This window comes from Ascaphus truei, chromosome 4, assembly GCF_040206685.1.
Source record: "Ascaphus truei isolate aAscTru1 chromosome 4, aAscTru1.hap1, whole genome shotgun sequence".
NCBI lineage: Eukaryota > Metazoa > Chordata > Amphibia > Anura > Ascaphidae > Ascaphus > Ascaphus truei.
In genome coordinates, this window is record NC_134486.1 from 411,810,564 (window position 1) to 411,833,479 (window position 22,916).

General features: G+C 46.7%; 1 protein-coding gene across 4 annotated transcripts in view; it reads right to left on the minus strand.

Moving 5' to 3' along the window:
* The window catches only part of DNAH8 (dynein axonemal heavy chain 8), a 1,091,167-nt gene that overhangs the window by 655,798 nt on the left and 412,453 nt on the right, over positions 1-22,916 (minus strand). For all 4 annotated transcript variants that reach the window (XM_075598772.1, XM_075598771.1, XM_075598773.1 and 1 more), the window contains 2 exons: positions 6,933-7,168; positions 6,412-6,516 (listed from right to left, as the gene is read on the minus strand). In XM_075598772.1, the coding sequence (XP_075454887.1) occupies positions 6,412-6,516; positions 6,933-7,168 (341 nt within the window). The remainder of the gene's footprint in view (positions 1-6,411; positions 6,517-6,932; positions 7,169-22,916) is intronic.

A 22,916-nucleotide genomic window follows, 5' to 3' on the forward strand; every position in this document is an offset into this window, starting at 1 on the left:
CTGTACTAGACCCTCTACAATCTGGCTTCCGCACTGCTCACTCTACTGAAACAGCCCTCACTAAAATAACTGACGACCTCCACGCTGCCAAAGACAGAGGTCATTACACTCTGCTCATATTACTCGACCTCTCTGCAGCATTCGACACCGTGGACCACCCTCTTCTCCTTCACATTCTCCATACTGTTGGTATTCGGAACAAAGCTTTATCCTGGATCTCCTCTTACCTCTCCCATCGTACCTTCAGTGTCTCTTTTGCTAACACCTCCTCCTCCTCTATTGATCTCTCTGTGGGGGTACCCCAGGGCTCTGTCCTGGGACCCCTTCTCTTTTCTCTCTACACACTCTCTCTAGGTGACCTAATCACATCTTTTGGGTTTAAATATCACCTCTATGCTGACGACACACAAATTTACCTTTCAACCCCTGACCTTACACCTGCTATACAGACCAAAGTTTCTGAATGCCTCTCTGGAATATCATCCTGGATGGCCATCCGCCGACTGAAACTTAACATGGCAAAAACAGAGCTCCTTATACTACCTCCCAAACCTGGCCCTACTACATCCTTCCACATTGCTATTGGAAATACGATCATTCACCCAGTAGCCCAAGCACGCTGCCTAGGGGTCACACTTGATTCCTCTCTCTCATTCTCCTCTCATATTCAAAACGTTTCTAAAACTTGTCGCTTTTTCCTCCGCAATATCACAAAGATACGCCCTTTCCTCTGTTACTCAACTGCTAAAACTCTGACTCAGGCCCTCATTCTCTCACGTCTCGATTACTGCAACCTCCTGCTGTCCGGCCTTCCTACCTCTCACCTGTCTCCCCTACAATCTATCCTAAACACTGCTGCCAGAATCACTCTACTCTTTCCTAAATCTGTCTCAGCGTCTCCCCTGCTGAAATCCCTCTCCTGGCTTCCGATTAAATCGCGTATCTCACACTCAATTCTACTGCTCACTTTTAAAGCTTTACATTCTTCTGCCCCTCATTACATCTCAGCCCTAATTTCTCGCTATGCACCATCACGACTCTTGCGTTCTTCTCAAGGAAGTCTTCTTACTACCCCCTTTGTATCTAAAGCTCTCTCCCGCCTTAAACCTTTCTCACTTTCTGCCCCACACCTCTGGAATGCCCTTCCCCTCAATACCCGACTAGCCCCCTCGCTATCCACCTTTAAGACCCACCTTAAGACACATCTGCTTAAAGAAGCATATGAGTAGCACTGGATAATCATGGACACATGACACAAAGCTTGGCCCCCTGCAGACGCACTTACTAGTATTCCCTCCTACTATCTCTGTACGTTCTCCCTACCTACCAATTAGATTGTAAGCTCCTCGGAGCAGGGACTCCTTCCTTAATGTTACTTTTACAGTATGTCTGAAGCACTTATTCCCATGATCTGTTATTTATATTTGTTATTTATATGACATGTATTACTACTGTGAAGCGCTATGTACATTTTATGGCGCTATACAAATAAAGACATACATACATACATACATACATCTCCGGATTGGCTGAGGGTTTCTTATAATATTTCAGAGTTCAATCATGAAATACTACAGCCAATCCGAGCGTGGGAAAAATCCTACCAGCCAATCAAAGAGTTGCCAGTCTACTGAAGCTGGGCAAGAGAGACTTCGGCATCGGACAAGGGCATGCGCCAAATTGGCACCTCTGCCACTTGTCATGCAGACCCCACCCACTGAGTTAGGCTCCTTAAAGTCTGGGTTGGGGCAAATGGTACTCCGATGACTTCCATTCACTCCAGGGCGTGAGTACTTGAGACTAACTCCAGTACCCAAATGACTTTCACACCTTGGCAACCTCTGAGGGTTTCATATCTGGGACCTGAGCAGACTTGATGGCACCAAGCTTGGTAGCCAAATGGTCTCTCGGAACCCTGGACCTAGAAGTCCCAGCTCATATACTGTGCACAAGCATATATACACTTTAAACATACCAGTTTAATAAAATATATACTTGAAACATTTCTGTCTTATGGTTATGGGGAATAGAATAGGAATCCTGCACTTTATTCCTACTAGCCATATTCACCACACACTATACCGGACTTAGATTTAAAAACTCCTTGCAACCTCATATATGGTTGGAGTACCCCCAGAACCCCTATACCAGGTTCTGGGTGATATGGGCATTAACTGGGCATCCCCTATTAAACTAGGGACCCCTTTACAGTTCCAGGGACACCATACATCCCTATGGCCCATTTACCTTTCTGGTCTGTGCTGAAGCAGGGAATCTTAGCGGTGAGTCGCGCAATCGTTTTCAAGGGGAGATTTTCCAGAGCAATGTGCATCAACGTGTCTGAGAATTTTCACATGATTCCCGGGTACATTTTAGGGGTCTCCAGCAACTCTGGAACCCCGCTACCTAGACACAATCTGACAAGACTTTCTCCGTAAACCCCCCCTTGAAACTCATAGCATAGCAATCTTTGCTTGCTGGCACACCTGGAAAGGTAAAAACACAAAAATTCTTTATTGTCGCAAATTTTTACAGAATGCATGTACAATCACAGGGATCAAGAGCTGACACTCCCGAACCCCAATACATGAATCAGCGTTAACCAGACGGGCTTAACCTTTATTAATGAGCCTGGTTAACCCTTTACTGTCACAGGTTAATTACAATGGCCTTTAGTGCTAAGGATGTGAAAACGGGTAAACAGCCAGTTAACCCACCAGGCGCTCAGAAAATGTAGCTGCAGCTGTGAAATGGTGTTTTAACAATAAATCTGATTGAAGGGTGCCACTATCCCCCAGTGTGTGTTGAAATATATATGATTCTCTACAACTGGCTAGCTGTAAGCACAATGAAGTTGGAGAAAGACTTGAAGGGAGATAACTTACAGTTGCACTGGGGGACGTGATGAAGTGGCCCGTCTGTCTTCCTGCATGAACAATGCTGTGTGTCCCTCTGTCTGCGATGTCTCTTGCTGGAATAATGGGAAGATCTTCTCACGTTGCCAGCACTTTCTTCCGCCGCCAACCCTGCACCCGCTCGTTCGCGGTGGGTGGTCACCTGACCGGCGGCAGTGCCGGTACTTCCGGATACAGCGGGGAGACGCAGATACACCATACACAGCCCGGCGTGCAGGCAGCAGGCACCAGAACACTAGAAACCCTCCCTAGAGAGGTCAGTACGCCGCACAGCCGTGGAACAAAGCTTCAGAAAAGGCTGATCAGTGAAACATGAAACTTTAATAGAACAAAGTGCAAACGGATCCTCTTGACGCGTTTCGGCCCGTCAGGCCTTTGTCAAAAGGCCTGACGGGCCGAAACGCGTCAAGAGGATCCGTTTGCACTTTGTTCTATTAAAGTTTCATGTTTCACTGATCAGCCTTTTCTGAAGCTTTGTTCCACGGCTGTGCGGCGTACTGACCTCTCTAGGGAGGATTTCTAGTAGTTTAGTGCTAAGGATATGCAAAAGTGGAATCCTATTTTTTATAAAGTCCCAAGTGATTTATATACCTCCCCAAACACTCCTTTAAACAACGTGTGGAGAGATACTTGTGAACAAAAATTAACACATGTGAGATACCTGCATCTGAGATAAATGCAACATATATTGAAATGCTTGATATTAGCATAATCCCAGGAATCTCAGGTGTGTTCATTTTTGTTCACAGGTGTCTCTCCATGTACTATATTCTCTCTATCTCTCTCTCAAATCCATATTTCAGTTTTCAGGATCTGGAGGGAGCTAACGCCCCCCTAGGGTAAGACATACTTAACACGAGGACTGTTATTTGAAGGTAACGCAAGATACTGTACTAATTTAACATTACGTTAAGCCTATGCTAATGAGATATACAATGGCAGTTGTTTTTGCATATAACTAGCTTTGTGGATATGTGTTAACATCAGGGAGAATAATAGCCATTAACGGCCAGTTAGTAGCACTGAGTTAAAAGAGCACTGTGAATCGGGCCTAAATGTCTGGGAGGTCAAAATGGATGACTCCCCAAAGCCAAGTGCAATCTAAGGTTATCTTGATAACATCAGATGATAGAGTTTAACAAAATCATGATTTTTCACCCCAGCATTTAAAAAGGGGAAAAGAGCAGGAAATGCTCGGGGGCAAGTTTCTAGTATTATATGAGTTAAACTCATAGGGCCTCATTCAGTAAAGGTTGATAAAAAATTTCGCCTGGGAATTTAAATCTACGTTTTTTTGGGCGTTGCAATCACGGTATTCAGAAAGCCTCGATTACCTGTCATAGCAAAATTCCCAAAACGAGCGATTTGCTGCCAGCGAGAGCATGGAGCCTCTGAAAAGGCCTAACCCAGCGATACATTTCTGCTGCAGAGAGAGCGGCTCTGAGAGAGCCACCTCTCACAGCGAAAATGTCACCCACAAATTATGTTTTTTAATATACATTTCATTCATAGTGTAGATGTGCAGGGGGTCTCCGGAGCTGAACCGCGTTGGTTTAATGGCCGGGGACCCCTGCTTCCCGAGATATAGGCACCTTTATGGGGTGCCGGTATCTCCTATGCAAGGAAATGTCCCGGTCACGTGATGCGGGACATTTCAATTCAGAGGGATACCGGCACTCCATAATGGGGCCTGTATCTTGGGAAGCAGGGGGTCCCCGGACATAAAACCAACGCGGTTCAGCTCCGGAGACCTCCTGCACATCTATACTATGAAACAAATGTATATTAAAAAAATATTTAATAAACATCAATACATGCCCCCTCCGCCCAAACACACACAGTAATGGATAATGGATAATAGATTATTTGCCCATTGTTAAACACTGCATTAGCATACATAAATAAAGTAAATAAATAAAGTTATTCTTACCACAACAGCAGGTCCCTCTGTCTTCCGTTGCAAGAAAGCATATATACATAATAAAGACATTCTAATGGCCCCTAACCCCTTAATCACCTTAGCGGTTACTAACCGCTATAGTCATTAAATGGTTAACCCACCCTGTCCCGATACAAACCCGGGAGGCCTAAGCACCCACCCCGGACTGACTATACCCACCCTGTACCCATTGAGTAGTATAGTACATCATACCCATATAATAATAATATGGGCATGATAAGCCTCTATAGCACTCAATGGGCACCATAATCACAATACATTAATGCACGAGACACACAATAATAAAACATAACCAAACTCCAAAAAAACACACTTAACTAAATAAAAACAGTAGCCAGCTAATCCAATGAATACAAGAAATAACACTATCAACAATGAATTAGTTAATTAAACCATTAACTAATCAAAACAATTAATTCCTAAAACAACTCCGAATTATTTTAAACAGTAACCAATCAAACCAATTAATTACTAAACCAACTCAAAATTAATAGTAACATTAACCAATCAAACCAATCAATTTCTACAACATTAATGAATTAATTTGAACATTAAAATACAAAGAAATAAATTCAAACAATATCTGAAATAACCATTAAACGCATTAGCTAACATAATACAACATTAACTAAAAACATAATAAACTGTAATTAAAAAAAACAACAGAAATACCAAGCCAGAAATGCCCCCCAAATATTGTCATAATAATGTATTAATCTGTTCCCTAAAGTGGTACAGATTAATATATTATCAGTCAATGTGCCTCCCCAAAAAAATCAAAAAACACATCCAATGAAAAAACCTGTTAAAAAAGACATTTACAAACATTCAATATATTACTTACCATTAGAAGCGGTGGCCCTCCGACTCCCGGGGAAACACGAAGCTCACGTACCTTGAAGGCCTCCAACAGCATCCGATGCCATCCGCCATGAAGATCCAGATCAGGTACCCAAATCTTCTTTTTTCTTTCTTTAATCACCTTCTTCTATCTTCATCTGTCACTATTTCTTGATCTTCTTTATCTTCTATCTTCATCTGTCAATCCAAAAAGCCCCATGGTAGATCCCAACCGATGTTGTCTCGTCGTCTTCTTGGGCTCAAATGAGGCGTCACGGCCTTAAATAGGGCTTGTGACATCACATTTAGCCTCCAAATGGTTAACAGCCACCTGATTGGCTGTTAAAACCATGTTCCGACTTTAATTATTATTTTTCTTAAATGACGTCACTTAAAGGGAATTATGCCAGCCAATCAGAATAGCTGTGCTTCATTTGCCTTTAAGATGATGTCACGAAGCCGGCGTCACATGGTATTTCAGCCAATCAGATCGTGGGAACCAATTCCACACTCTGATTGACTGAAATACCATGTGACGCCGGCCATCTTGGATTTAGTGACGTTTACAGAATGAGGCCCATAGTCTTCAGAGGGGGATTGCTGCTTTAACAAAAATATAAAGCTTCCATTGTATTTTACATTTTACATACTGTACATTACTGTACATTGCATTCTTACGTGATTAAAAATACTTACCGCTTTAGATAGTAGTTTGTTAAATGAGTATCTCAATGTATCAACTCCTTCTGTTTCTTCCCTAGTCACATCAACTTCAAATCTATTTAAAATACTATATGCCTCCTAGAAAACAAAATATTAAAGAAATAAAAGTAGTCATAAGTCATTTTTGGAGTAAATATCATGACTAGCAACACAACTTCCACACTGTAAAGATAGTTAGATCAGGATGAAATAAGGATAAATCTCATAGTAATAAGTAATATTATCCCCCTGTGGGAGAGGTGCACCTTAATAGATGTGAATATGGAACACAAACTAAATAAGGCGAAGAGGTGCAAAAACATTTATTTGTAAAGGTACAGTCAAGTGGATAAATGTTGGTGTCAAGTTGATGTGCAAAGGTGAAATGTATTTGTTAAAACCTAACTTTTAATAACAACTTAAAATAAAATGACTGAACGTGATGATAACTAAAAACACAGTTAATTAGTATAACTTGTTATATAAATATCATGACTAAATAAAAAGATTCTTACTTCTATAGGTCCCAAAGTCATATCAATTAGTATTTCATTGTCTCGTATTTGAGCCAAGGCTTCCATTGCAAATCTTACATCATCTAAATCTCGTATAGGACGGGATAACTTTTTCAAGTATTCACTTATAAATGTTACGATGTCTGCCATTTTCTTCTTGTATTCTTCATTTAAGTAGCGGCACAATAATATTTTCCAAGCTTTAGCTTCAATGGACAAAGCTAATTTCATTGGCCCTAAAAAAAAAGATGACAAAACTGGTTATTGACATAAATTATTTTGTTTTAATTCAGCCTTCTATTATTCATTATGAAGTCATTAGACATCTAGGTTAATGATTTATCCCCTGAATTAGAAGAGTTACTGTAGAATTAATACGGAGAACAAGCCAATTTTGCACATGCTAATTGTGATTTGTGGACATTGCAAAGTTTGGAGACTTAAGTTGCGGTTAATAATGCTCACGTATCCATCCTTGATGCAAAAAGATAACTACAAATAATCTAATTTGTATTATTTTTTTTTTTTGCATCAAATGTGTTGTCTTTTCTGATTCTCCAAAAAATCTAGAGAGAGCACAATCAACCCCCAAAAATAAAAAGATAATATAGTGCACACTGGTATAACAGGTTGGCTTGTGGATGAAATCTTGGCTCTTATGGGTGTTCTTCTTACAGTGTGTAAGTCTCAATAAAGCCTATTTCCACACTGTGGTTGTGATGTTTCTTCATATAGTGATGTTCTCCCTCAGGGTAAAAGGATAAGAGCAAACATAGTGCAGATCAAAAGAAATTACATTGATAATGAAAAGCATGTACACAATTTACTCACATTTTGCACATGAATAAAATGCATGTATATACTGTATGGGTGAGGAAAACTGAAGGTAACGCTGGAAAAGTTCCTTGGGGTTCTGTGTCTGATATGTGGTCTGCCTTGGCGTTGGCTCAGGGGCTTACAACAATTTTGGCCAAAAATGTCAAACTAAAAGACCATTTACTTATTAGATATTTATCCATATATATTTAGGCACTGTACCGTGTATGAGTCTCACTAGATGTGCTAAAAACTGAGCTTTGTCTGTGTTTTATGTTAGGTCTCTGGTTTTAATGCATATTGCCATGCTCAGTAGCACTCCTCTGACACTCATATGCTTATATATGTTGTGGGTATTTTGGGGGTTAATAGGAGCTTGTTAGGTGTCCAGTATGTTTTACAATTCTTGTCCAGCTAGTCATGGCTGATTGGAGGTTGGCAACCTCCTACTTAATTTAAGCTCACCCCCTCCCACATTTAAATGGTTATGGGCTCACTCCATAGCATCTTCCACTCAGGGGAACTTGCCTGCTTGCAGTTTGGCTGTGACATCTCTAATACAGAGTGCTTTTCCTGGTAATGTACAGGTTAATAAAAGCTTCAGTCAGACAGAACTTTGCAGCTAATATTGACAGATTTACTATAAATCATTCTTCCTGTTATTAAACAGGTTATTAAGAATTTATATTAGCGTTAGGGACCCCTGATATGTGGTCTGCCTTGGCGTTGGCTCAGGGGCTTACAACAATTTTGGCCAAAAATGTCAAACTAAAAGACCATTTACTTATTAGATATTTATCCATATATATTTAGGCACTGTACCGTGTATGAGTCTCACTAGATGTGCTAAAAACTGAGCTTTGTCTGTGTTTTATGTTAGGTCTCTGGTTTTAATGCATATTGCCATGCTCAGTAGCACTCCTCTGACACTCATATGCTTATATATGTTGTGGGTATTTTGGGGGTTAATAGGAGCTTGTTAGGTGTCCAGTATGTTTTACAATTCTTGTCCAGCTAGTCATGGCTGATTGGAGGTTGGCAACCTCCTACTTAATTTAAGCTCACCCCCTCCCACATTTAAATGGTTATGGGCTCACTCCATAGCATCTTCCACTCAGGGGAACTTGCCTGCTTGCAGTTTGGCTGTGACATCTCTAATACAGAGTGCTTTTCCTGGTAATGTACAGGTTAATAAAAGCTTCAGTCAGACAGAACTTTGCAGCTAATATTGACAGATTTACTATAAATCATTCTTCCTGTTATTAAACAGGTTATTAAGAATTTATATTAGCGTTAGGGACCCCTGATATGTGGTCTGCCTTGGCGTTGGCTCAGGGGCTTACAACAATTTTGGCCAAAAATGTCAAACTAAAAGACCATTTACTTATTAGATATTTATCCATATATATTTAGGCACTGTACCGTGTATGAGTCTCACTAGATGTGCTAAAAACTGAGCTTTGTCTGTGTTTTATGTTAGGTCTCTGGTTTTAATGCATATTGCCATGCTCAGTAGCACTCCTCTGACACTCATATGCTTATATATGTTGTGGGTATTTTGGGGGTTAATAGGAGCTTGTTAGGTGTCCAGTATGTTTTACAATTCTTGTCCAGCTAGTCATGGCTGATTGGAGGTTGGCAACCTCCTACTTAATTTAAGCTCACCCCCTCCCACATTTAAATGGTTATGGGCTCACTCCATAGCATCTTCCACTCAGGGGAACTTGCCTGCTTGCAGTTTGGCTGTGACATCTCTAATACAGAGTGCTTTTCCTGGTAATGTACAGGTTAATAAAAGCTTCAGTCAGACAGAACTTTGCAGCTAATATTGACAGATTTACTATAAATCATTCTTCCTGTTATTAAACAGGTTATTAAGAATTTATATTAGCGTTAGGGACCCCTGATATGTGGTCTGCCTTGGCGTTGGCTCAGGGGCTTACAACAATTTTGGCCAAAAATGTCAAACTAAAAGACCATTTACTTATTAGATATTTATCCATATATATTTAGGCACTGTACCGTGTATGAGTCTCACTAGATGTGCTAAAAACTGAGCTTTGTCTGTGTTTTATGTTAGGTCTCTGGTTTTAATGCATATTGCCATGCTCAGTAGCACTCCTCTGACACTCATATGCTTATATATGTTGTGGGTATTTTGGGGGTTAATAGGAGCTTGTTAGGTGTCCAGTATGTTTTACAATTCTTGTCCAGCTAGTCATGGCTGATTGGAGGTTGGCAACCTCCTACTTAATTTAAGCTCACCCCCTCCCACATTTAAATGGTTATGGGCTCACTCCATAGCATCTTCCACTCAGGGGAACTTGCCTGCTTGCAGTTTGGCTGTGACATCTCTAATACAGAGTGCTTTTCCTGGTAATGTACAGGTTAATAAAAGCTTCAGTCAGACAGAACTTTGCAGCTAATATTGACAGATTTACTATAAATCATTCTTCCTGTTATTAAACAGGTTATTAAGAATTTATATTAGCGTTAGGGACCCCTGATATGTGGTCTGCCTTGGCGTTGGCTCAGGGGCTTACAACAATTTTGGCCAAAAATGTCAAACTAAAAGACCATTTACTTATTAGATATTTATCCATATATATTTAGGCACTGTACCGTGTATGAGTCTCACTAGATGTGCTAAAAACTGAGCTTTGTCTGTGTTTTATGTTAGGTCTCTGGTTTTAATCTCTACACTGGCGACACACTTTATTCGAGCTCGGCTAGTCCCATGAATTCGGGTATACCCGGGTGTATTGAGGTTTGTGACTGTTTTCTGCCCGAGTGCATTGAGGTATTTTCGAGGCAGGGATTGAAGCATTTTATTCCCGCTGGCTGCAATACTGCACAGTATATATATATATACTGCATTACAATTCATGAATTTATGCCATCTGGTAGACACGCGAAGCATTGCAGCCTATTAAATCCTAATCATTATCATTTAACAGATCAGCCGCCCGTCAGCCAGGCATGAACCCAGGCTGGGAAGGCAAATGCAACGGGGCTTGTCAGAGGTGAGGAGCGGCGCATTCCAGGTATCTGCCAGGTACATACTGGGTATTTGCTCGAATAAAGTGTGTCGGTGCAGTATATTCCCCGTTAAATTAGAGCTGCTCACGGCGTCTCTCCGTTGGTTTCCCCTAGGGTTGCCTTGGCGGGTTTTCGGCATCTGATGTCACTTTCACGTGATCCTGTTCACGTCACTTCCGGTACGTCGCGATCGCGTGACTTCCGGGATCGCTCTGCTTGTCTCAGGTAGTTGTCGTTACACACAGCGGTATGGCCTATGGCCTTCTCACTGACTGGAATCTCAACGCCTTTCACAGTTTACACTTCTTCATCAGGAGTTTTACCTCCCCCCAGTCTGTCTGTCTTTATATAGCATAATACTTGAATGTTAATTGGTCACTGGTATGGTGTGGTAATCAGCAGTCAATTAATTCTCTATTAATCGTATAAAGTGAATAGATAGAAATGATACTACATCAGAAGATACATATAAATATACAATATAGAACACAAAATGTATTCAATTAAAACGATTAATTACAACTTAGCTTATAGCCCTCTACCAGTTCAGGGATGCCTTGTGGAAAAGCTACAAAGTAACTTGTCACTGTGAGATTATGGCAGGCTGTATAAGTCACACATAAATATATATAACAGATGATATATATTTATCACTGGGTCTGAACTGGGACGAGTCTTAGATATAATAAAGTATATTTATTCCTTTGGATAGGTGAACACACGAATAATACAGTAACAAACAAGAAGTACACTTACTTTGGGGTTGGGGAATGAGAAGTATGGAGCATAGCAATTCTCTCACAATCAGGTAGCATTCAGATGATAAAATGAAGACAAAGGATACAGGGTGAACATCAGTTTATAAACCTTTTGTGCCCTATCCTTAACATTGAGTACCGTGGATTGGTTCTCAATTACCTCTAGCCAGTAGTTAACGTGGGAACACTTTTTGACCCATGCCCCCGGCTAGTTGGGATATGCGCAGTATAGCTCGGGGGTCCCATTTCTATAACCCCTCCTCGATATCAGGAATGCCAGCTAGTCTACCAAATGGAGTACCTGGCAGGAAATCCTTTGTTGTGAGGTGTGAAATGGAACACTTGAAGACTGCTCTGGTTTGAGTAGTCTCCACCCTCATGCAAACAGTGGAGGTGACAAAATCCTTTGAAACATACTCAGGTCCTAGACATTGGGTCGCCTTTCTGGCCATATGCTACCCTGGTATGCAAAGGAATTTCCTCTGAGTTTTACCCATATCTCGGAATACAGTATTTTGGATAAAACATGAACATATTAAAATATCCGGTTCCTTTGGGTCCAGCAGGTCCAAACTTCCCAGTTCTCAATGCCGGAACAGGGACACCTTAAGGTCCAATTTGCGACCTGCTACGACCTGGGAAACCGGAGATACACAAATACACTTAAAACCGTTTTACATTTTAATACACAAATCTCCGCTGTAAATGAAATCACGGTTTTTCACTAAATCCCCATTGAAAACAACGGGCTTCGCCGCCATAGACTTTCAATGGCAAACCGCCGCCGTTGGCGGCTATGGGAGTCCCCGCCATAGACTTTCAACAGGGCGATGCCGCTGTTGAAGTCAATGGGAGTTCTCCGTCGTAGTCGGTCAATGGGGTTTGGCCGCCATTGGAGTCTATGGGAAAAATCCCGAACTTTCAAGGGGGTCCACAATCCGTCGGGTTGGTCCAAGAAGGTCAAGGATGGTTCTGCAGCGATGCCGGAGCAGTGGCTACAGACACCCCAAACCCTGACTCTCTGGACCCTCCGGAACCGGAGCTATGGAATACACTACCGACACACTTTATTAAAGTGTGGCCGGTACCGCAAGCCGGGAGATTTCCCGGCTTGCTAGTGGCCGCCCCTCGGCGTGCCGCGCGTCATAGACGCGCGGTCACGCGTCTTCGGGAGCGTGCGCCCCCTGCACGCGCGTCCAGGGGCTCCCCGAGGGAGCCCTGGTGTCCCGCGGGACAGCGGCAGGGGGTTCCGGGGGACCCGGCGGACCCGGCAGCGGTAGGGAGAGCGCCCCGATCCGAGAGTGACGGGCGCGCGCCAGGCTACTGCTGCGGCCAAGAACGGGCAAATGCTCGAATAAACTTGGCCGCAGCAGTACCAAAATTCAGCATTTGACACTTAGCCGTTTTCCTGAGCTGTTTCTGCCGCCGCCATTGGAACCTATGGCGCGGCCCGCTCTTATGGGTTCGACCCTTATCGGGGGTCCAGGATACGGGGACTTTCAATGGGAAACCGCCGCTCTCCCTCTCGGACGCCATCTGCTGGTCTTCTCAGGAACAGGACTCCACAGCAAGATTCACCATTAAAAAGCATTGAGCCCTAATGGCGGCCTATGGGAACCTGCAAAATGGTGCCTGAAAAGGCGGGAAAATTACACAAAGGGCTATAATCACTATACAACTATTAACCCTTGTGCTCCCGGATGGATCCCAGTGTGTGTGCTGCAGACCAGATGTTACAATAAAACAGGGGAAACAGGGGAATACACATGTACATGTCATTACAGGGGTTAAATCACCGTTCTGGGTCTTAGCCCAGTTAACCCTTTGACTCCCGGGGGAGGTCAGGGGATGGCCAAATGGGGTGTAACCCCTTTAATCCCGGGCCACCCCCTTTCTCCCTCTACACCTCCCCTTCTTAATGGGTGACCTGTGGCCCACTGGCCCTAACAGGGAGTGGGGCACTGCTGGCACCCTTAATGAACTCAGTCTCAGAGGGATAGTCCTGGCGTGAAAGTCCATCAGCATTGCTGTTTTCACTGCCCTTTTTGTGTTGAATGGTAAATTCAAATTCTTGCAAAGCCAAGCTCCATCTCAGCAACTTGGCATTCTCCCCTGATACCCTCTGTAGCCAACTCAGGGGATTGTGGTCTGTGATGACCGTGAAAGCCCTCCCATATACATAGGGCTGAAGCTTTTTGAGTGCCCACACAATGGCCAGGCACTCTTTCTCAATGGTGGCATATGCCACTTCCCTGGGGAGCAGTTTGCGACTCAGATACACCACAGGGTGTTCTTTGCCGTCGTCCCCCACCTGCCTTAACACAGCCCCCACTGTAGGCAGGAGTCCAGGTAATAAGCATAGGCAGTTGCATCTTGGTCAGATCAGTCAGGGGTTTGGCCAGGGCGCTGTACTGTGGGACAAATTCCCTATAGTACCCTGCGGTGCCCAAAAATGCCATGACCTGTTTCTTGGTTTTTGGAACAGGCCACTCAACTATGGCTTCTACCTTGGCTGGCTCTGGCTTGAGATGCCCTCCACCCACCCTGTGCCCTAAGTACAGGAATTCTGCCATCCCTACCATACACTTAGTGGGTTTTAAGGTAAGCCCAGCCTCCCTGATCCTACCCAGCACCGCAGACACAAGTGGGATTCCCAGAAATTACTAAAGACAGCAATGTCATCTAAGTAAGCCCTGGCATAGCTCTGCATCCCTTCCAGTAACCTATTGACCAGGCGTTGGAAGGTAGCCGGGGCATTCTTCATCCCAAATGGCATCACTAAGAACTCATAGAGGCCACTTGGGGTGATGAATGCTGACTTCTCCCTAGCCTCCAGGGTCAGGGGGATTTGCCAGTAGCCTTTGCTCAAATCCATGGTGGTCAGATACTTTGCCCCCGCAAGTTCATCTAGCAACTCATCTATGCGGGGCATGGGGTAAGCATCTGACACCGTCCCAGCGTTGAGCAACCGGTAGTCCACACAAAACCTGGTGGTTTTTTCCTTCTTAGGCACTAGGACTACTGGACTTGCCCAAGGGCTCTGGGAAAGAGAGTAATTACCCCTAGGGTCAGCATCTCCTCAATCTCTCTCTCCATACTGGTCTTGACCTCTGCTGACACTCTATAAGCGTGCTTATGCAGAGGCTGCAGGTCCCCTGTGTGTACTGGGTGTTTGGTGAGATGTGTGGTTCCTGGCATGTCAGTGAAGAGGGCGCTATACTGAGCTAGCATGTCCCTGGCTTCTCCCTTCTGCCTAGCACTCAACTGTGCCCTTATCTCTACCTGCTCTACAGTGTTTCCCTGCCTTGCCTCCCCTAGGAGATCAGGCAGAGCATTGCTCGCCGGATCCTCCAGCAGTGGGCTACAAATGGCCAGCACTGCTCCCATACTCGGTGTTCTGTATTCTTTCAACATGTTGATGTGGTATGTCTTGTGCCTCTCAGGCGCTACCTGTACAACATAATTGCACTCATTCACCTTTCGGATGACCGAGTACGGTCCCGACCAGGCAGCCATCAGCTTGTTCTCTCGAGTGGGTTTGAGAACAAGCACCTGCTGTCCTGGGATGAATTCTCTGCTACGGGCCTGCTGGTCATACCATCGCTTTTGCTTGGTCTGAGCAGCCCTGAGGTGGTCCTGGGCCACCCCCATGAGCATCTCTAACCGGTCTCTGAGATCTACTACATACTGGATCACTGAAGCATCAGTAGCAGTAGCCTCCCCTTCCCATCCCTCACGGAATAGGTCCAGAGGTCCACGTACCCTGCGGCCATATAGTAGCTCGAAGGGGAACAAGCCTGTAGATTCTTGCGGTACCTCTCGGTAGGCAAACAGCAAGTGCTGCAGGTGAATCTCCCAGTCTTTCCCCTCCGCCTCTATAAAGGTACGAAGCATCTGCTTCAGGGTCCCGTTAAACCTCTCACATAATCCATTTGTCTGGGGATGGTAAGGGGTAGTGCGCCGGTGCTGTACACCGCAGGCATCCCAGAGACAATGTAACTGTTCACTCATGAACTGCGACCCCTGATCGGTTAGGATCTCACTAGGGAAACCTACCCTAGCAAAAATGTTCAGCAAAGCTGCTGCCACTGTCTTGGCACTTATGGTGCCAAGCGCTACTGCCTCAGGGTACCGGGTGGCAAAGTCCACCACCGTGAGGATGTAGCGCTTCCCTGACCTGCTACACTACCGACACACTTTATTGAAGTGTGGTCGGTACCGCAAGCCGGGAAATCTCCCGGCTTGCTAGTGGCCGCCCCTCGGCGTGCCGCGCGTCATAGACGCGCGGTCACGCGTCATCGGGATCGTGCGCCCCCTGCACGCGTGTCCAGGGGCTCCCCGAGGGACAGCGGCAGGGGGTTCCGGGGGACCCGGCGGACCCGGCAGCGGTAGGGAGAGCGCCCCGATCGGAGGGCGCTCTTCCGCTTCTTCGGCGCGCGCCCGTCACACTCGGGCGCGCGCCAGGCTACTGCTGCGGCACAGAACGGGCAAATGCTCGAATAAACTGTGCCGCAGCAGTAGGAATCACGAGGGGTCCTATCAGGTCCATCGCTACCTTCTGGAAGGGTTCCCCTATTATCGGTAGGGGTCTCAGGGGTGCCTTCACACGGTCGCCCGCCTTACCTACTCGCTGGCAGGCATCACAAGAGCGGCAGAAATTGCTCGCATCTCGGGATGCCCCAAGCCAGTAGTAACGTTGCAATAACCGGGCTCGCGTCCTAGTGACCCCCTGATGTCCCGCTAACGGAATAGAGTGAGCTACCCGTAACAATTGCTGTCGGTACCCCTGGGGCACTACTAGCTGTCGCTTACCGGTCAATCCCTCCTCTATCCCTGGGTTCCCTTCTTCTCTGTATAGGAGTCCCTTATGCCATAGGCAGCGCTCAGTGCCCTCCCCTGCCTGAGATTCGGACGCCCGAAGTCTCACGCCGGCCAGGGTAGGGTCTGCCTTCACTGCCTCCCTAAACTGGGCTCCTAAGTCTGGCCACCCCCCAGTCATGTCATTGTCAGGGGAAGGGGACAAGGTAAGGGGGAACAGTAAGTCAGCCTGTGGTTGCAACTGATCTTGGCTTACCTCCCCGGGCTCCTCTGCGCCCTCCGCTAACGTTGGTCCCAAAGGCTGGGGGACTGGAGCGGCCGCCGCCGGCATTGCCGTGGTCTGGCTCCGGGTAACCGCCGCTACTGCAGCGGGCTGGGGCACACGGTCGTAGGTGCAGGTCATCGGTCCCAGGTCGTTGCCCAAAAGAATTTCAGCATCCAAACCGGGTAAAACTCCCACCTCCCGCACACCCTTGCCCACCCCCCAATCCAAAAAGATTCAGGCCACCTGCACGAAACGTGGCTCTCCGTCGGCCACAGTGATCTGCATCCCAGGGCCTGGGATCAATTCCTCTGGCCGGACCATATCAGGTCGGACCAGTGTCACTGCGGCTCCTGAATCCAGCAAGCCGACTGCTTGCCGGTCACCGACTGTGACCGGGGTAAGATGTTTGCTCCGGCCGTCCGTCTGCTGCAGGTCTGCGCCGAGATGTCCTCCGCTCCTGGCTGTAGGCACCGATGAAACCGGGATAGGGGTGACATGGGACGTCTCGCTGGGAGTTGTTTCCATGACCGGTCCTGGTTCTTTGGTGGAAGCCACCCGCACGCGGGCTACCGGCTTCGCAGCTGGGGTGCATTGCCCTCGATAGGGTCCGTTGGAACGCAGGGGTTCCGGGCAATCTGGTCTGAGGTGACCGGTGCTGTTGCAATTGTAGCACTGGCGCTCATGCCGGAGCTCTCCCGCCTTCTGTGACCCGCTGCCCGCAGGCGGCTTTTGGGTCCACTGGGGGGTACTCACAGCTTTCTTGGCCGGCACCGGTGCAGTTACCGCTTTGGCTGGTACCTTGGCGGTCATCTGGGACCGGCTGACCACATAGTCATCGGCCATCCTCGCCGCCTCGGTGTAGGTCTTGGGCTTTTTATCATACACAAAAGCCCTCACCGCCGGCGGGCACTGCTGCATGATCTGCTCCTGAAAGATGAGGTCCAGCAGGCGTTGGTAAGTCCTGGCCTCAGAGCCCTCCACCCAGTGTAGCCCGTACAAAGCCATCGGGTCACATAAGTGACATAGGTCTCCTGAGGGTGTCTCTCCTCCAGCCGGAATTTACCCCGGTAAGCTTCAGGGGTAAAACCGTGCTGAAATAGCAAAAGTTCTTTCAGGTGGTCATAGTCATCAGCGAACTCATCTGTAAGCGCCATCAAGGTCTGCTTAGCCAAGCCGGAGAGTAGCGGGTACAGGCGTGCAACCCTATGCTGGGGAAGCACCCCGTACCGCCGGCACTGCGTTTCAAAGTTCCTTAGAAACATGTCGATCCGATCAGTGCCTTCCACGTACTTGGTGAGACTGTGCTTGTCCAGTTGGAGTTCATCTTTGCGGGGTTGGACCTGGGGGCAATAAGCGGGTCTGTTCACTGCCATTGAGAGAAACTTTAGCCGCTCCTCCGCTGTCCCTCGGTCTCCCCACGTGGTGATCAGTGCCAACATTTCGGGGGTAAACGGACTGGTGGCCGCAGCCATCACTGCTCGTCTTGTCGCACTTGTCCCGGGAGGTGCACTTGTCCCCTCCCTGGGATCCTGCCGCTCCGGCACTGGGTTCAGTCCCTGATCTCCGGGCGGCTGTACAAGGGCAAGCTAAGTCGTATCCTGAGACTCTGCAAGCTCGGCTTCATGTGCGGTGATTGCGGAAATCATGTCCTCGACCTCCTGGTCCACATATTCCAGTCCATAGGCACGGCACTTGTCTTTTAGCTGATTTCTAGTTTTCAGGTAATAGGCGTTCTCCGCTTCACTCATGGTTCTGGGTCGCAGTAGGTGATGTGGTGTGACAACTTGCGTTACTTGTTGCACTAACGTGTGCTCAATATCTTTAGACCCAGGAACTCGCAATTACCATCAAGTTCCTGCTAGATCACAGTACCCCGCAGAATACTCTAATCTAGGTCCAGTTCAATCCCACCGCTGCCACCAGTTATTATACAAGCCTGTCACGGTGAGATTATGGCAGGCTGTATAAATCACACATAAATATATATAACAGATGATATATATTTATCACTGGGTCTGAACTGGGACGAGTCTTAGATATAATAAAGTATATTTATTCCTTTGGATAGGTGAACACACGAATAATACAGTAACAAACAAGAAGTACACTTACTTTGGGGTTGGGGAATGAGAAGTATGGAGCATAGCAATTCTCTCGCAATCAGGTAGCATTCAGATGATAAAATAAAGACAAAGGATACAGGGTGGACATCAGTTTATAAACTTTTTGTGCCCTATCCTTAACATTGAGTACCGTGGATTGGTTCTCAATTTCCTCTAGCCAGTAGTTAACGTGGGAACACTTTTTGACCCATGCCCCCGGCTAGTTGGAATATGCGCAGTAGAGCTCGGGGGTCCCATTTCTATAACCCCTCCTCGATATCAGGAATGCCAGCTAGTCTACCAAATGGAGTACCTGGCAGGAAATCCTTTGTTGTGAGGTGTGAAATGGAACACTTGAAGACTGCTCTGGTTTGAGTAGTCTCCACCCTCATGCAAACAGTGGAGGTGACAAAATCCTTTGAAACATACTCAGGTCCTAGACATTGGGTCGCCTTTCTGGCCATATGCTACCCTGGTATGCAAAGGAATTTCCTCTGAGTTTTACCCATATCTCGGAATACAGTATGTTGAATAAAACATGAACATATTAAAATATCTGGTTCCTTTGGGTCCAGCAGGTCCAAACTTCCCAGTTCTCAATGCCGGAACAGGGACACCCTAGGGTCCAATTTGCGACCTGCTACGACTTGGGAAACCAGAGATACATAAATACACTTAAAACCGTTTTACATTTTAATACACAAATCTCCGCTGTAAATGAAATCACGGTTTTTCACTAAATCCCCATTGAAAACAACGGGCTTCGCCGCCATAGACTTTCAATGGCAAACCGCCGCCGTTGGCGGCTATGGGAGTCCCCGCCATAGACTTTCAACGGGGCGATGCCGCCGTTGAAGTCAATGGGATTTCTCCGCCGTAGCCGGTCAATGGGGTTTGGCCGCCATTTGAGTCTATGGGGAAAATCCCGAACTTTCAAGGGGGTCCACACTCCATCGGGTTGGTCCAAGAAGGTCAAGGATGGTTCTGCAGTGATGCCGGAGCACTGGCTACAGATACCCCAAACCCTGACTCTCTGGACCCTCCGAAACCGGAACTATGGAATACCAAAATTCAGCATTTGACACTTAGCTGTTTTCCTGAGCTGTTTCTGCCGCCACCATTGGAACCTATGGCGCGGCCCGCTCTTATGGGTTTGACCCTTATCGGGGGTCCAGGATACGGGGACCCGGTTGTGGTCGAGTGGGGGGGGTCTAGGAACTAGGGACAGAAAGAATTTTATTCCTAGGGGCCTGTGGACGGACGTTCACAGAGGTACGCAATTAGGAGGCGTTATAATGTGAAATTATAATAAGGCTTTATTGTGCCTTTTCCTTTTTATCAGGAAAACATCCAAACAAGGGGGGGGGGGACAATGCTTCCGTTCACTTGGGAGTATTTCTAGTGAAAACACTATGCAAACAATTCACATCTCCCTAGTCAAGCATTTCTCCACAGCCCCAAACATAGCATGCAATAAGCAGATATAAGCAGTCTCTTAAGAATAAAAGTCTTATCTGTTTGTAAGCTTCTCTGCTCTCCTGGATCCGCACCCATGCGTGCACAGAAAATATCAGCATCCAGGTTTTAGAAGTCTTATTTGGTCCTTGTGGTTTGGAGGAAAAATCTTTACTGTCCCTGCTTCAGCTCCCTTGTCTTCAGGGTTTGCCAGCATACAGGTTTAGAAGTTTTCCCTGTGTCTTGAAAGCAGCTCTGCTATCTTTTGGCAGACTCAAGACAAGTGTATCTCCAAGATCAGCTCAGGTGTCAGCTAAAGAGTTCTCACTTCCTGTTTCCAAAAGACAGGCTTTCTAAGCCATCTAATCAGGCAGGTGGTGTTTAGTAATTAACCACCAGAGGTTAACCACCACACTGCTGGATTAAAGGCACATTACTGAACAGGGATAAGACCCCTGTTACAGGGCCCTAGAACTGTTTATTCCCACGCCACTTGTCGTTGAACTTGACTTGTAAGTGATCAAAGCTCTCCTATTGAAAATGTATCCGCTTTGCGGTTAAGCGGTTTGGACGGCAGCCAACTCGTTCCTGGAAAGCTCTTTCGAGGATTTCTCCATTGAAGTCAATGAGCCCATAGACTTTCAATGGGAAACCGCCGCTCTCCCTCTCAGACGCCATCTGCTGGTCTTCTCAGGAACAGGACTCCACAGCAAGATTCACCATTAAAAAGCATTGAGCCCTAATGGCGGCCTATGGGAACCTGCAAAATGGTGCCTGAAAAGGCGGGAAAATTACACAAAGGGCTATAATCACTATACAACTATTAATCCTTGTGCTCCCGGATGGATCCCAGTGTGTGTGCTGCAGACCAGATGTTACAATAAAACAGGGGAAACAGGGGAATACACATGTACATGTCATTACAGGGGTTAAATCACCGTTCTGGGTCTTAGCCCAGTTAACCCTTTGACTCCCGGGGGAGGTCAGGGGATGGCCAAATGGGGTGTAACCCCTTTAATCCCGGGCCACCCCCTTTCTCCCTCTACACCTCCCCTTCTTAATGGGTGACCTGTGGCCCACTGGCCCTAACAGGGAGTGGGGCACTGCTGGCACCCTTAATGAACTCAGTCTCAGAGGGATAGTCCTGGCGTGAAAGTCCATCAGCATTGCTGTTTTCACTGCCCTTTTTGTGTTGAATGGTAAATTCAAATTCTTGCAAAGCCAAGCTCCATCTCAGCAACTTGGCATTCTCCCCTGATACCCTCTGTAGCCAACTCAGGGGATTGTGGTCTGTGATGACCGTGAAAGCCCTCCCATATACATAGGGCTGAAGCTTTTTGAGTGCCCACACAATGGCCAGGCACTCTTTCTCAATGGTGGCATATGCCACTTCCCTGGGGAGCAGTTTGCGACTCAGATACACCACAGGGTGTTCTTTGCCGTCGTCCCCCACCTGCCTTAACACAGCCCCCACTGTAGGCAGGAGTCCAGGTAATAAGCATAGGCAGTTGCATCTTGGTCAGATCAGTCAGGGGTTTGGCCAGGGCGCTGTACTGTGGGACAAATTCCCTATAGTACCCTGCGGTGCCCAAAAATGCCATGACCTGTTTCTTGGTTTTTGGAACAGGCCACTCAACTATGGCTTCTACCTTGGCTGGCTCTGGCTTGAGATGCCCTCCACCCACCCTGTGCCCTAAGTACAGGACTTCTGCCATCCCTACCATACACTTAGTGGGTTTTAAGGTAAGCCCAGCCTCCCTGATCCTACCCAGCACCGCAGACACATGTCCTAAGTGGGATTCCCAGAAATTACTAAAGACAGCAATGTCATCTAAGTAAGCCCTGGCATAGCTCTGCATCCCTTCCAGTAACCTATTGACCAGGCGTTGGAAGGTAGCCGGGGCATTCTTCATCCCAAATGGCATCACTAAGAACTCATAGAGGCCACTTGGGGTGATGAATGCTGACTTCTCCCTAGCCTCCAGGGTCAGGGGGATTTGCCAGTAGCCTTTGCTCAAATCCATGGTGGTCAGATACTTTGCCCCCGCAAGTTCATCTAGCAACTCATCTATGCGGGGCATGGGGTAAGCATCTGACACCGTCCCAGCGTTGAGCAACCGGTAGTCCACACAAAACCTGGTGGTTTTTTCCTTCTTAGGCACTAGGACTACTGGACTTGCCCAAGGGCTCTGGGAAAGAGAGTAATTACCCCTAGGGTCAGCATCTCCTCAATCTCTCTCTCCATACTGGTCTTGACCTCTGCTGACACTTTATAAGCGTGCTTATGCAGAGGCTGCAGGTCCCCTGTGTGTACTGGGTGTTTGGTGAGATGTGTGGTCCCTGGCATGTCAGTGAAGAGGGCGCTATACTGAGCTAGCATGTCCCTGGCTTCTCCCTTCTGCCTAGCACTCAACTGTGCCCTTATCTCTACCTGCTCTACAGTGTTTCCCTGCCTTGCCTCCCCTAGGAGATCAGGCAGAGCATTGCTCGCCGGATCCTCCAGCAGTGGGCTACAAATGGCCAGCACTGCTCCCATACTCGGTGTTCTGTATTCTTTCAACATGTTGATGTGGTATGTCTTGTGCCTCTCAGGCGCTACCTGTACAACATAATTGCACTCATTCACCTTTCGGATGACCGAGTACGGTCCCGACCAGGCAGCCATCAGCTTGTTCTCCCGAGTGGGTTTGAGAACAAGCACCTGCTGTCCTGGGATGAATTCTCTGCTACG